This window comes from Mugil cephalus, chromosome 20, assembly GCF_022458985.1.
Source record: "Mugil cephalus isolate CIBA_MC_2020 chromosome 20, CIBA_Mcephalus_1.1, whole genome shotgun sequence".
NCBI classification, from domain to species: Eukaryota; Metazoa; Chordata; class Actinopteri; order Mugiliformes; family Mugilidae; genus Mugil; species Mugil cephalus.
In genome coordinates this window covers 20,136,474-20,151,140 of record NC_061789.1, presented here as the reverse complement: position 1 = coordinate 20,151,140, position 14,667 = coordinate 20,136,474, and the positions used below count along the sequence as shown (strand labels likewise).

Below are 14,667 nucleotides of genomic sequence, written 5' to 3'. Positions count from 1 at the left end.
GTTGCAAACTGAAATGAACAGTGAGGTAGAGGGTTAAGAAAATCCCTTATAGGTAAGCGTGGGAAAGAGACATAGGCAGTGGTCTTGCTTTGTGAACTCAAGAAAAACTAAAAGTCTTCAAAACTAATTTTTCCTTATAAATGACATGTAAAGGGTGAGGAAATCTGTTGATGGATGACTGGGCCTATGAGGGCCTCCAAGATTCTCAAAACTTTTGAGAATTTCACAATTGGCATGAAATGACCAGCAAAGACGTCATATTAATGGAGCACAGTGCAGTGCAGTGCAGCAGTAACTGCATTGCACTGCACTCCTCAAAAAACTGAAACTAACATGCTGTCTCAGGCGATAATCACGTGACTCAACCACGCTCTATTCTTTGACTGTGTTGGCCAAAGAAAGAGCCCATTGTGTCTCTTATGAAAGTTTAATTCAGAAAGCAACAGCCGTAGAAGGAGCTGATGTTTGTGTCTTTCTTTCGGCTGATTATCAGACCCCGAGGCCACATATTTACTACTCCAGCGTTAGTTCGGTGACATTATTGTGTGTTTAGATTCCTGCTCCATTCCTGTTTGTTTGTTTGTAATGCTCCACTGTGTTGAATGTCAAGTTATGTCTCCACATCAGCTGGAGGTGGGAGGTGCTCTGTTATGGGGTTGTCCTTGAGTATCAATTGAGGGATTTGTTTCAAGCTGCAGGCTAATGCTAACATAGCTCTGGGGGAACTACATAGAGCAGTTAGCAGCCAGCACTCTCATCCAGAGGCAGTGTACATCATAGCAGGGGACTTTAACCATGCTGAATTGAATTCAGTACTACCGTAACTCTTTCAGCATGTCCAATGTGAAACAAGAGGCCTAAACACGCTGGACAAAGTCTATAGCAACATCCAGAGAGGCTATAGAGTAAGACCACTACCACATCTGGGTCTGTCAGATCATATGTCCATGCTGCTGATTCCTGCATACACCACCCGCCTGCCTAAAAAGACCACCATCAACAATCTTAACGACTACAGACCAGTTGGTCATGATGTGCTTCGAGATTCTGGTCCGACGCCACATCACGTCCTGCCTCCCACCCACATTTGACCCAATTTGCATACAGATCGAACACATCAACAGAGGATGCCATCTACACAGTGCTCCACACCACCATCTCCCATCTGGAACAACAGGGACGCTATGCCAGACTCTTTATTGACTTTAGCTCTGCCTTTAACACCATACTCCCGGACAGACTGACAGAAAAACTGCTGGACATTGGACTCCCAGCCACCACCTGCTGCTGGATTACAGACTTCCTCTCCAACCGTGTACAGAGAGTCAGAGTCGGGCCCCATCTCTCAACAGCCTTAAGCCTCAACATCGGCTCCCCACAGGGCTGTGTACTCAGTCCTCTGCTCTACACTCTGTACACCCATGACTGTGTCAGCAACCACCCAGACAACATCATTGTTAAATTTGCAGACGACACCACCTTAGTGGGACTAATCTCTGGTGGTGACGAGACTGCCTACAGGGAGGGGGTCCAGAGGCTGGTGGAGTGGTGTGACGACAACAACTTGGTCCTCAACACCTTGAAAACAAAGGAGATGATTGTGGACTACGGGAGGAGGAAAACTGACCTGCAGCCCATCTGCATTAGCGGGGAGTCTGTGGAGAGGTTGCACAGCTTCAAGTTCTGGGTGTGCACATGGATGCAGACCTCAGATGGAGCTCCAACACCTCAGCGGTTGTGAAGGAAGCCCAGCAGCAGCTTAACTTTCTGAGGATCCTCAGGAGAATCAACCTAAAGAGGGAGCTGCTGACTGTCTTCTACTGCTGCTCCATTGAGAGTCTGCTGACATACCGTTTATGTATGTGGTTTTCCAGCTGCACCATGGCACATAGAAAGGCACTACAAAGGGTAGAGGGTACACCCTATCCCCTCCCTACAGGTCCTCTACAGCACCCGCTGCCTGAGGAAGGCACGCAGTATCCTGAAAGACATTTCACACCCAGGTCACCGGGTGTTCCGGCTCCTGCCATCTGGCAGACATTTCAGGATGCTGAAAACAAGGACAAACACACTGAGGGACAGTTTCTACAACAAGGCCATAGCCCTGCTAAACAAAAACAGCTGACACAATCGTGTCATTTTAGCCACAACGTTTCACTTTCATGGAAATAATTACTGTGCAATAAGTTTTTTCCTTTTCCCCAAACTAGTGCAATATTATACAGTCCTGTTTACATTTTAAGTGCAATATCACACAGTCCTGTTTACATACTAATTTGTATATAGTGTCCTTTTTAGTTTGTTTGTTGTACATGCCTTGTCTAGTTTAGTTATTTATTGAATATTTATCTTTTACACTGACAGGAGAGCTGTACCTCAATTTCGTTGTGCAATGTATATTGTTATATGCTACCGTGCAATGACAATAAAGACTCTAATCTAATCTAGGTTCACTGTGTTATCAGGATAACTTGACAAATCAACATGAGATCAAACAGATGTTTGTGTGCTTTATAGTAATCACATTACTATATTATCCAGTTTCACTAATAATAGTGTTTTATTTATTCTTCCTTGTATTTTCCTCCTTTTTAGATAAGGACAATTCAAGTGGGTAGTTCAAACAATTGGTAAGGGAGGTTTGTTCTTTGGGAACATTGGGTGAACGACCTCACACGAAGAAAGGAAGAAATAACTTGTCTTTTCATATTTAGACAGACAATAATGATCCACAAGGGGAATTACTTGGTCACAGTAGCTTAGCTGCACATAAACACTCTTAAAAAACACAAGCAAAAAGAAAGATAAAATAAAATAAGATTAGATTAAAATAAAAGTTTTTCCCAGTTCTTGCACTTTTAGTTCTTTCATCTAGCACAAAGACATTCCTGTGAAATGCATCTAGTCAGAGATGTTTGAATTAAATGGAATTTCTTTTGATGGATGATTGATCATTTTGCTGCTTGGATGGAGGGACGAGTAACATTTCAAAATGAGTGAGTAATGTTATTTAAATAGTTGATTACGTGATTGCATTTATTGAATTGTTTCAGCAGTGGTGGACTTGTAAATGTTTTAATTCATTGAACATTCTTCACTTTGCATCACCAAAAAAGTAGAGCCGTATATTAAAGAGAGTCTGGCCAACTAGGGTCTGAGCTGGTCGTGTGTTTCATTAGCTACATCTAGCCAATATTCACCTGCCTTGATCTCAAAAACGCCCAACACTGCTTTGCAAATGAAGTTTGAAGTTAACCTAGCTTTATGCTAGCCCTATGCTAGCTAGTTATCTAGGCTAAAGGCTTAGAAAAGTAGCAGCTACCTTCATATATAGACTACATGAAACCCACCTGTGCATGTAATTTATGTCTATTTAGATGGGCAAATTTAATTGACACATAACTTTGACTCGGTTACTGCTAAGTTATTAAGGCTAGTGTGCTAATGTTATAATGATGATACTTAATAACAGTAAGGCTAGTTTAGTTTTCACTATTTCTGAGTATGTATAATTTTTCTGAGTAATTTCAAACTTTCAACGGAGATGGATGAACACAGAGACTGGGGAGAAGGTAAACACAGCTCTGTGACTGACTGAGGTGATTGGGCTACAAAGCATTTTACAGGCTCAGTTAAGATATTTAAAGTAAGTAGGAGTTGGGGTATTTAAGTGAGCGCCTGTTACATATTGACAGACGTTGACAATAACATTTATAGGTCCGTTAATGCTGAAAATTAGACATTCATTTCAATGTAGCACATCCACCCCATAGGGTTACACTGTAGAATCTTCCCTCCGATGTATCTAACATGGCGCCCATGATTTCAGATGGCCAGGCTCTCTCTGATGTACGGCTCTGCAAGAAAAGGTGTTGGATGCCATCTTGTGGTTAGTGGTCGTATTGCCAACCGAGTTGAGCTGTAAAAATGCATCTCCAATGCAATGTGGCATGTGTAACACTGTGAGACATTACACCTGATCTAATGAAAATAATGTGATGCTGCAGAGTCTTCTCACTGACCTGACATTGTTTGGGTAAGTGCAAATCCCTGGAGAGAATCATTGTGCTTGGGAGGTACATGAGCTGTAATGTTGAGGTTTTTATAGCAGCAGTTTTTATAGTGAAATTCCTCGTGCTGGTTCTGAATCACAAAGGCAAATCAGGAGAAAAACAAGTGGAGGATGAAAAACCCTTCACCTCAGGTGCAGTAGCAGTCTGTTGATTTGGGCATGTTACTTTCCCAGTGTATGGACCATCTGGAGTCAGCTTCACTTGTAGTGACAAAACTATACTGTATATTGTGTTTATTTTTAAATAAGCTGAAAGAGACTTCGGTGACTGACGTTTCCACCTTATTGTTACCAAAACAAAACAAAGTATTGTAGTGAAGTGTAGTAACAAAGATATGTAGTGAAGACTGCGTCAGAATGTAATAAAACATTTTTTTCCCCAGAATATTAGGATGTCACAGTGCAGCTGAGCTTCGACATATAAGTCAAATTCTCAAACTAAAAATGTGTTTTGTGAGAGGACAGCAACGTTTGATCTTTGACCCATGTAATGGCAATTTTATGTTTAACTGTACACTAAATCCACTGTTTGTTTTATGAGAACAGCCAGTCTCATGATTCAATGACCGCTTAACAGAGCGGTTGGGATGGCAAATTGTAATCATCATGATGTCACATCCTGTTTCTGTAGTGTCAATAGCCAACTACAAACGAAAAATGGACACTTTCTAGACACTTTTTGTATTAATCAGTATTTTGGTCACTGGGGGGTGCTCTATGTGTTTTTGCTTAATTTCTGAGGAACTGTTCATTGTCCATCTTGATTTACAGTCTATGGTCTCGACAGACGTGGGTTTAAACTGCAGTTAGTGGATGATGGCATGCAACCAAGAGGCGGTGATACGCATTACAATACAGATGCAATTATGAAGCTACTTCCTGAAAACAGTTGGACAGTTGGAATGCTCTTACAGATGCACACAAACATACAGCAGTGAAGAATTCTTGTCACTAGCTGGGTTGTGCAGCAGAAACGGAAACGGCAGCTCTGGCTGCAGCCAGGTGAGCATCTCTTTAAGTTTAACACTGAGATGCCAAGACAAGCAGCTGGGGAGTCTGAACCGGGGCTGAACCCAGTGGCTGTCATCCATGTGGATCAGCTGCAGCGTGCATGGAGCTGGAAGGAGGACGTGCGTGTTGGCAATGCAGGGACACTCATGTCAAAACGCTCAGTCAGCTGCACTCAGCGCAGACACTGGGGGATCAAGGCAGAAATGCTGCTGACATGGCAGTGTCCTCACAGAGACAGCTGCAGAACACACGGCAGCAGGGGTGGAAAGTAACAAGCTGCATTTACTCAAGTACACTTTGAAGTATCTGCTATGGTCTGCTACAATTTAGAGGCACAATTTATAAATTTGACTCAACTACACTTGACTTATACATTTTTTTTTTTTACCCCTAATTATTCACTGTTCTGTCTAATGTATCTTCTTTGTGAGTAAATGTTTTTAACCCTGGAGACCAGTGGGCCCGAGGGTGCTTCCTTACCCAGAACTTCCCTCTAATTACTGAAGACAGAAACAAATGTTTAAAGTGCAACCACCACTGTTTTTCGTCTTCTTTTACTCCAGAGAACAATTTTCCAGAAGCCCTCCCAGAACCAAAGCTCGGGGGATGCTCTAACAAGCCCCCGATTAGAGCTGGATTTACAGCTTGGCAAGTTAATGTCAGATTGGCATAAAGAGTCCCCGTGGGACCAGTGTGGGTGCGGTCCCGGGACATGATGTGTGCGCCCTCTCGGCCTGTCAGGGATAATTGTTTAATGAAAGCGAACAGGGTCCCAAATCCTGGCAGAGAGGGAGAATCAGAGAGGTCTTTATCAGAGCTCAAGGTCTCTCTTTAGGGAAAAGGATCTGCAGGAGAGTTCACTGGATGAGAGTGAATGCTGGTTTCTTTATGCAGTGTGTTTATACAAGTATAATGCTTTTTATTTTTGATATCATGTCAATAAGATGAGATTTAATGGTAGAAAAAGTTTTGTTTCGTAGTTAATTAGAGGGATCTTCATATCTTCATACGTGAGCATCTGCTAGATGCTGGTGGGGGAGTAGTAGAGCCAGCACACAGATGGTGTGAACTTTTTTGAAACTCATTGGACCTGCAGTACGAGGTCTGGAAGACTGATAAACAGAAAGATAAGGATATTTAAAGAACAGGAACCAGGGAGTGATGGGCTCACAGGCAGAAAGATCATTAACACCTTTATTGCTAGTTCCTTTTTCAAAATAAAGGTTTTCCACACATGTATTTCATAAATCCATCACATTTAACACCATTTAACATACTGTATACAGGGATAACATAGTGTATTTATACACTGTTGTAGTACTGCTTTTGCTTTTGTAAATTCTTTTTAAGATTAACTTAAAGGTGAGTGAAAGATTAGTGGGAGTAATAAAAATGTGTAATGAGGGAAAAGTGTAAAGTCAGATTTAGCTGTACACATTTCCATTCTAACGTTGAACAGCAGCACAGTGGAAGTGGAATGTTCATTTCTAATTTATTAATGTAACAGCAATTTATCCTTATTCTAGCTGAAGTGTTTCATGTTTTTTGTTTTTTGTTGGTTGGTTTAATTTTTACATTTTGACACTTCAGTGTGCAGCGGCTTGGTGGCTCAGGGATGATAAATGCTGAACTAAGAGCAGCAGAAGTTCGTCTGTCCGCATGTGTCTGACTGCAGCACATCTGATATCTGACAGGAGGCCCTGAGGACCAAGAGGAACGTGATAATTACTTTCTGACAAGAAGATGTTCAACCTGCACGGTCACTCTCTCTTTCTCTGATGGTGCTTGTCACATGAGCAACTGAACAACAGTTTCTGTGCTCGTAACCGGGACTGAAATGGAGGTCTTGGCTTGATCACGTGGTTAATACAGACGACGGCAAAGGCTCAAACTTAGGATGTTTAATGTCTAAGAAAAGGCATGTAAACTATGGTACTTATATCCAAATTGGAGTATATGCACAGAAACTACTTTTAGTTACATTGTTGTACACATTTTTGGGGGTTCAAATGTAAATGTAAATAATTTGTTGACAAATTAAAATAATCATACATACAGCTTTTATAATACTTCTTTTATTTATTTATTTTTTTAATTTTATTTTTTTGATCTTTATTGAGTGTAGTGACCTTATGTGGCAGGGAGGGCAGTGCTACACCTCAGTGAATAGAGGGGGAGAACAAAGGACAGAAAAGATGTAGAAGGATGGACAGTGGAGGAGATGCAGGTGGTGCTAGTAGGAACTAGTGGTGTGTAGGGTTCTGTGCTTCCCAAGTCACCTCACTCAAGTATTACTGGGTACAGTCATCTCTGGAGAGATGAGAGAGTCCAGGGGGGTAAGGGTGTCCCAATGGAAGGAGAGAAGTCTGCCATAGGGCACGTAGTGATAGAGTGAAAACAATAATCCAGCCCTTAATAGCCGGGACTCATCAATTCTTCTTGATGTGATCCAGCACGGGCTGGCAGGTGACAACACCCTGCCCGCAGGGCAGCCATGGACACCTCTCCAGCTGAGAGGACTCCCCCAGCGGCCCGGCCCAGCGCCCAACCAGGGACGGGCCATCCGAGCAGGGGGGCCAAGGTGCTGGCCCCGTGCCCCTGGCGCACCCAGGCCAGGGAGACCACAGGAAGAGGGAACCCCCACCCGCCAGGGAGAGACCCCAGCCCCCCATCGAAGGGAGAGGGGAAGCACCAAGCCACCACTCGAACCAGTCGATACTGGAACAACCGGGTACCCAAGGGAGCTGCCACGAACCCGTCGCTACGCAGCACCGGGAGACAAAGCCCGGCCAAGAGGACACCAGAGAACCTAGGTAGGTACCTCTACCAACCGCCGTGGGGCCACAGACCGCCAGCCCAAGATGCCCCTGCTAGCGGAGGACCAGGCTCCCCAAGCCGTGCCAAGGGATAATGAAAAGTGACAGTGTCCCTATTACTGTGCTTCCTCAGTCCCTGATGAGGAAGCAAGCCCCTACACCGTGACCCTGTGACCCTGGATGTGGTGTGGTGCATTAAGACAGGGGGCAAACAGGAGGGTCAGGTGGGTCAGAGGACTACAGCACACTACTGTCCTGCAGCCTGCCCTGACCCTGACCGATCCTGGGTGGACCCCTAAGGTGAGGTGCATTAAAAGCTTGGGATGGGTGTGTGTAGTGTACCTAGCCTTGGTTGTAATGGGCGACATAGTGTATGGTGGAGTGTGAGGTGAGTGCAATTTAGGAGGCAGGCAAGTGAGGACCAAGTCCCTGGCAGCAAGGCCAAGGCGCAACAGCAGCCCATGGGACTCACAGACGGGGCGAGGGTCCCCCGACCAGACCCCGCCCCCAGCCCAGCACAGCAACCAGGATGCGACAGACCCCCAGGAAACCCAGAAGAACCAACACCGACCAGCTGAGCAATGGCATCGCCTACCCCCCCATCCCACCCCCCGGGGTGGCAGGGGTGCCCCCAAGGCGGATGGAGACCCCACCCCCCGCAGCTCCCCCAGCCCCAGCGCGACAGAGCGACCGGACACGCCCAGGGTGGTATTCAGGCAGCCCCCCGCACCTTCAGGCTCCGACCCCAAGACCGCAGGGGCCCTCTGGACCCCAGGAAGGCCCCCCACGACCAGCGAGGGCCCAGCCACCAGCGGAAGGGAGGAGGGGCCAGAGGAGGAGCCGGGCGAAGGGAGGAGGGCGCCGCAGAGGGGAGGGAGAGGAGGGGACAGGGAGCCTGCTAGCCCAAACCGCCAAGGCCCACCAGGAGATCCAGGGAGAGTCGGCCACCGATAATACTTCTTTTATAATAGAACCCATTGTAGAAGGTGATTGTCTGAAGTTTCAAAGAATGGTTTTCCTCCTTTGTGATAATTAATGCAGCTTTCTCCTGCACTTAGTTTTGTCTTTGGGAAGGGAAATGCAGCTTGGTCAGGTTATCGAGTGATGGACTCTGCCTTCTTTAACATTAAAAACCGCCCTGGGGGCGTTTCACAGCATGTTCCTGGTCATCGTCCAGTCAACTGCTTCTGTCTTCTGTCATTTCTTCACCATGTTTTACAGATGATTCTGTATGATTGAGTTGTTCTTCTTCTCCATGCTTTTCTCTTTGTGATTCAGATACATGCTGATCTTAGTTTTATCTGTCCAAAGAAGTTTAATCTGGCCCTTCTTTTCTTTAAGTTTATGAATGATTTGCATCTTCTCATGAATTCAGTGCATTGCTCTCTTTATGATAGGCTTGAATAGTGGTGTGCCTACCACCTGGCAAGAGCTCTTTACTTGTCTGGAGGCTGTGAAGGGAGTGTGTGAACCCTGTGAAGGATCCTGATATCATCCATTAGTGTGGTCATCCTGTCCAGGCCTTTCATGTCGATGAGCTCACTGGGCGAGAAATAAGGAAGGGACATCCCAAAAATGTTCATAAAAGTGCTCAATTGCCCAATCATTTTTTTTTCTTTTCCTTTTAGCTCTTCCCTGTTCGGGGATGGTGACGTTGAATTATAGTCTTACATCTCACTATGTCCTCTGTAGCCTCTTCTCTTACACCATCTACCTTCATGTCCTCCTTCACTATATCCGTAAACCTCCTATTTGGTCTTCTTCTAAACCTGCTGCCTGACAGCTCTAACCTCAGCATCCATCGACCAGTATATTCACCATCCCACCGTTGAACATGTCTGTACCATCTCAATCTGACCTCTCTAACTTTATCTCAGCTGTCCCTCTAATGTACTATCCATCCTGGTCACGCCCAGAAGAATCCTCAACCTGTCTATCCCTCAGAGCCACTGTCTCTAAAACCATCTAACGTTGCTCATCTCACTACTCTCCTGTAAACCTTTCCATTCATTCTTGGGGCTAATCTTTTATCATACCTTTCTCCACCCATTCCATCTTGCCTGCACATGCCTCTTCACTTTTTTCACCTTCCCCGTTGCTATGCTGTTTACCCAAAGCACTTCATGTACCACTGTTTCCTGTAACCTTATCATTGCACTAAGGTCACCCGTGTATTCAGTTTTGCTTTGATTAACCTCTATTCCTCTTTTTTTCCAGAGCAGTCCTCCATCTTTCTAGATTTTCTCACTTGCTACAAATCATAAGGTTGTCCACAAACATCATAGTCCATACAGATTCCTGCCTGACCTCATGTCAGCCTGTCCATCACCACAGCAAACAGGAAGGGGCTCAGAGTCAATTCTTGATGCTCCCACCTTCGTCATGAACTCCTCTCACGCCTACACCACTCTTACTGCTCTCATGCATGTCCTGCACCGCTCTGACATACTTCTCTGCCACTCGAGAGTTTCTCAATTAATGTGTCCTCTCTTGGAATCCTGTTGTACGATTTCTCTATATCTACAAAAGACACAATGCAACTGCTTCTACCCTTCTCTGTACTTGCCCCCACTGCTCTTTCCTACGTCTTCGTTGCATGGCTCATCAGGTTGATACCTCTGTATGTTCTACAGCTCTGCACGTCTCTCCTAGACACTTACCAATGTTTTCTACCTCCTGCAAAACAATAGCTGCCTCTTCAACTCCACTTTCCTGTCAGCACGTTTCCATCACTATCTTTAAACACTCTAATCTGCTGCACAAAGCCATGTACATATCCTTCTCACCTTCCATACTGTCCAACCTCTCATACATGTCCTCATATGTTCCTTCTGTTTGGCCTTTGCCACCTCTATCTTCACTTCTCACTGCATCTCCCTATACTCCTGCCTACTTTTCTTAGTCATCTCACTGTCCTACTTCTTTCTAGCCAAACTCCTTGTCCGAATACTCTCCTGAACTTCCTCATTCCACTACCAAGTCTCCTTGTTGTCTTTTCGCCTTCCACAAGATTTGCCTAATACCTTCCTACCTGTCTCCCTCATCATTTTAGCTATAGTCACCTTAAAAGCATACAACACTCGCACAATCATACAACTTCCACCACTTTGTCCTAGACACACTAGCTGTCTATTCAGTCTCAATTATGACTACTTTACAATCACTAATCTCCTTCAGATGACACCTTCTACACAAGATACCGTCCACCTGTGTGCTCCAGCCGGTACTATTATATGTTACCCTATTTTCCCGCCTCTTCTGGAACAAAGTGTTCACAACAGCTGTCTACCACCCTCTGTCCTTCTGAGTTCCTCACCTGAAAATCAAATGTGCCCATTACTTCCTCATCACCACTGTTGCCTTCGCCAACATGTCCGCGGAAGTCTGCACAGATCACAACTCTCTTATTTCTGGGAAAACTATGTTAAAAGTTTAGAAAAGTTTTTCCTTGCCACCTTCGCCTTTGTGCATGGGGTTTCAGGATGGGTTTTAGGTTGGCCTTTGTAAAGCGTCATGAGACAATTTATATATGCTATATAAATGACGACATTACAATAAACAAATCTAGAAAGTCAATCATACAGAAAGTGAAACTTTAAAACAATTTATAATTTTTTTTTTTTTTTTGTGAAGTTCTATTTGTATTTCTAATCCACAACTGTTTGATAGGCTTTATTTTATTTATTATGTTTGTACGATTTGGAGTTCATGCAGTGAATGTGCACAGAACAAAACACTCACTCGAATTAGTTCTTAATCTTTAAAGAAAATAATTGTAGTATCAGTTCAGAGCATTTACTTAGTTTGACAGTGAGATATGACCACTTAAGTGCACAAAGGGTATTTGAATTTGGAGCTTTTTATTAGTTGTGATTAAGACGTTTGAACAGCAGGGGGAGACAAACTCCACAGAGGCACAGCATATCTGGAGGGAGCTGTCCTTTCAGCACCACAGCCTCACACACACGCACACTCTCTCTGTGAAAATACAGCATATTCATTCAAGTCAGGTCCTTCTCCTAGGTTTGTGTGTGTGTGTGTGTGTGTGTGTGTGTGTGTGTGTGTGTGTGTGTGTGTGTGTGTGTGTGTGTGTGTGTGTGTGTGTGTGTGTGTGTGTGTGTGTGTGTGTGTGTGTGTGTGTGTGTTATTGTTGAGTTCAGTATTATAAACCCTCAACAGAACTAAGTTGAGCCTAAACTGACGAGTCTATCCAGCCTCGTCCACGGTCGCCTCTAATTGTAATTCATGGAGAATCATGTAATCAGAGCAGGGCCATCAGACCTTAAAGCTGTGAGTTGTAGCCTTCACACAAATGAATGAGTAAAACAGCGAGGGCATCCAGGTATGAACGCACGAGAGACTGCTGCAATAATTGGATAATAGTAAACCATAAATACGTAGATTTCAGGCTGTGTGCACACATGTCATTCCACCTTTTAAGAAGAGAGAGTGAGACATATGAGGAGAGAGAGAGAGAGAGTCCACCATCACAACTCCCCCTCTTTCCGCCCCCTCCACCACTCACAGAAACGGAATTAAAAAATCTTTAATATCTTTCCAGCAACGAGCCTCCATTGCTGCAGCGCGGGGCTCACAAACACACGTCTCTCCATCCACTGAGGGCCTGTAACACGTCGCCGGAAAAAGAATCAAACTAACCTACAGAATTAAGAGCGTCTCCTTTACACTGACACCGCTCAGCGTCCGGGAAAAAAACGAAGAGAAAGGCTAAAGTGACTGTACTGAATGTATAACGTCGCTGACACTGACATCGTGACAACACCAGCTCTGTCTGTGGAACGCTCTCCCGATTGTGTAATTTTTTTTTCTTTCCTGCAAAGCAGCCAAACCTGCATCCGAGAGCGCACGGAGAGAAAGAAGCAGGAGAAGAAGAGGAGGAGGAGGGGAAATCAGGCGGATTGCAACGTTCACCACAAATTATTTTTCTTCCTCTTACATGGCGCAAGGGCTAAACGAGCGGGACCGTCCTGGGTGTGATACTGCCACGGTGAATTTGGATATTCAAGCAGCAGCAGCGGCGGCGGCGGCGGCAGCATCAGCACCATCCTCCTCCATCCTCCGAAGAAGAATCCTCAGCTACGGCGGCGCCCACACCGACTCCTCGTCCTCTTCCCGCGGGCTCCATGTCGAGTGATGGTCGGCTTGCCTTGCTGGATGCTCCCCGCTCTCTCCGGATCGTCGACGACCGAACCTCCTCTGACCGCAGACCCCCATTTTCGGCGGAAACCTTCCCAGAGCTATAGGGCTACATATGGAAACTGGGGATCAAAATTTTAGGAAAAAGCAAAATCTAAGCGGTTAATTTAATTTTTTATTTAGGGTTTTATCGTTTTCCGTCTGATTTCGTGTCTTTTTAAGCCTGCTAATGAATTGATTTAGTCGTTGAGCCTTGATTTCCTCAGTCCACCGGCTTGATTTGTGAGTTTTTTTTTTTCTTTGAACCTCACCATAGGCTGTTATAAAACACCCAGGGAATTGCTTTTATTTCCTCTCGACAGGACTTGAATCGGTCCATTTGTTTACAGATTTTTCCTTCCCTAGTTCATTATGTCCTTTCTCCTGTCCCTCTAGAATCAAACCCTCTAGAATAATAACATTAATAACAGTCGTCTTTAGAATTCTTACTAGTAGACGCAACGTTAGCCTTTGACTAACTCACTGTAACAGACGTATTGAACTGTTGTACTGTAAGCCTACCATTACTCTAACACCCCCTCCACCTTACAGACCATCTCTTTGCTCTGTCTGAGCTCATGTAAATTCTGTGCTCAGCTCAAACCTTTAACAAACAGGTTGTTTTTTCTTTCTTTTTTGGTCAGCCCTGTAGAGAACAAACCTGGTTTACGTCACGTCCATTTTGGGCTCAGCTCAGCCTCTACATGCTTTAGGACATCATTAAGCCTCAGTGTTATTCTTCACATTTGTAGCTTTTCTTGCTGCAAGTGGCTTTAGAGTGGGCTACATCTGCAGCTGCAGGCCTGGTGAAGAAGGTGCTGTCACCCTCTGCTGATTTTTTTGTCTGAATCATTTCTTTGGGTGTGAAAGTAAGAGCAGACAGAGAGGAGAGACACCACTATCTCTCCCTCTTCCCACATCCAAAGCAACCCATCAGTAATTTTTTCTCTTGTTTTGGTCCTCACCCAAACGCAACCATAAGGTTCCTACCGCATCCTCCTCCTCCTTCTTCCCTCTCCTTCCGCTCGAGTATATCCCGTTTTTTCGGTTTGGTTTGGTCTCGCAAATTTTCAAATATTTACTTCCTGTACATCAAGAGGAAAGGGGGTCCCCCTTTCATGGAATGCGGAAACATGGGTCTGTTCGACCGCGGAGTCCAGATGCTGCTGACCACGGTGGGAGCCTTCGCGGCCTTCAGCCTCATGACCATCGCGGTCGGCACGGACTACTGGCTGTACTCCCGCGGCGTCTGCAAGACCAAGTCCATGAGCGAGAACGAGACCAGCAAGAAGAACGAGGAGGTGATGACCCACTCGGGCCTGTGGAGGACGTGCTGCTTGGAAGGTAAGAGTCATAATCAGCAAACTTTCCAAAAACCCCTCAAGGCTGGCATGAATATTACTACACAGAGGTAGAGGTCAACATCTATCTATCTATCTATCTATCTATCTATCTATCTATCTATCTATCTATCTATCTATCTATCTATCTATCTATCTATCTATCTATCTATCTATCTATCTATCTATCTATCTATCTATCTATCTATCTATCTATCTATCAAACATAACA

General features: G+C 44.8%; 1 protein-coding gene across 1 annotated transcript in view; it reads left to right on the top strand.

Moving 5' to 3' along the window:
- The first annotated feature begins 12,412 nt into the window (after nt 1-12,412).
- Nucleotides 12,413-14,667, top strand: part of cacng2a (calcium channel, voltage-dependent, gamma subunit 2a) — a 51,550-nt gene continuing 49,295 nt past the window's right edge. The window contains exon 1 of the mRNA XM_047572521.1: nt 12,413-14,439. Coding sequence (XP_047428477.1) covers nt 14,214-14,439 — 226 coding nt within the window. The 5' untranslated portion in view covers nt 12,413-14,213. The remainder of the gene's footprint in view (nt 14,440-14,667) is intronic.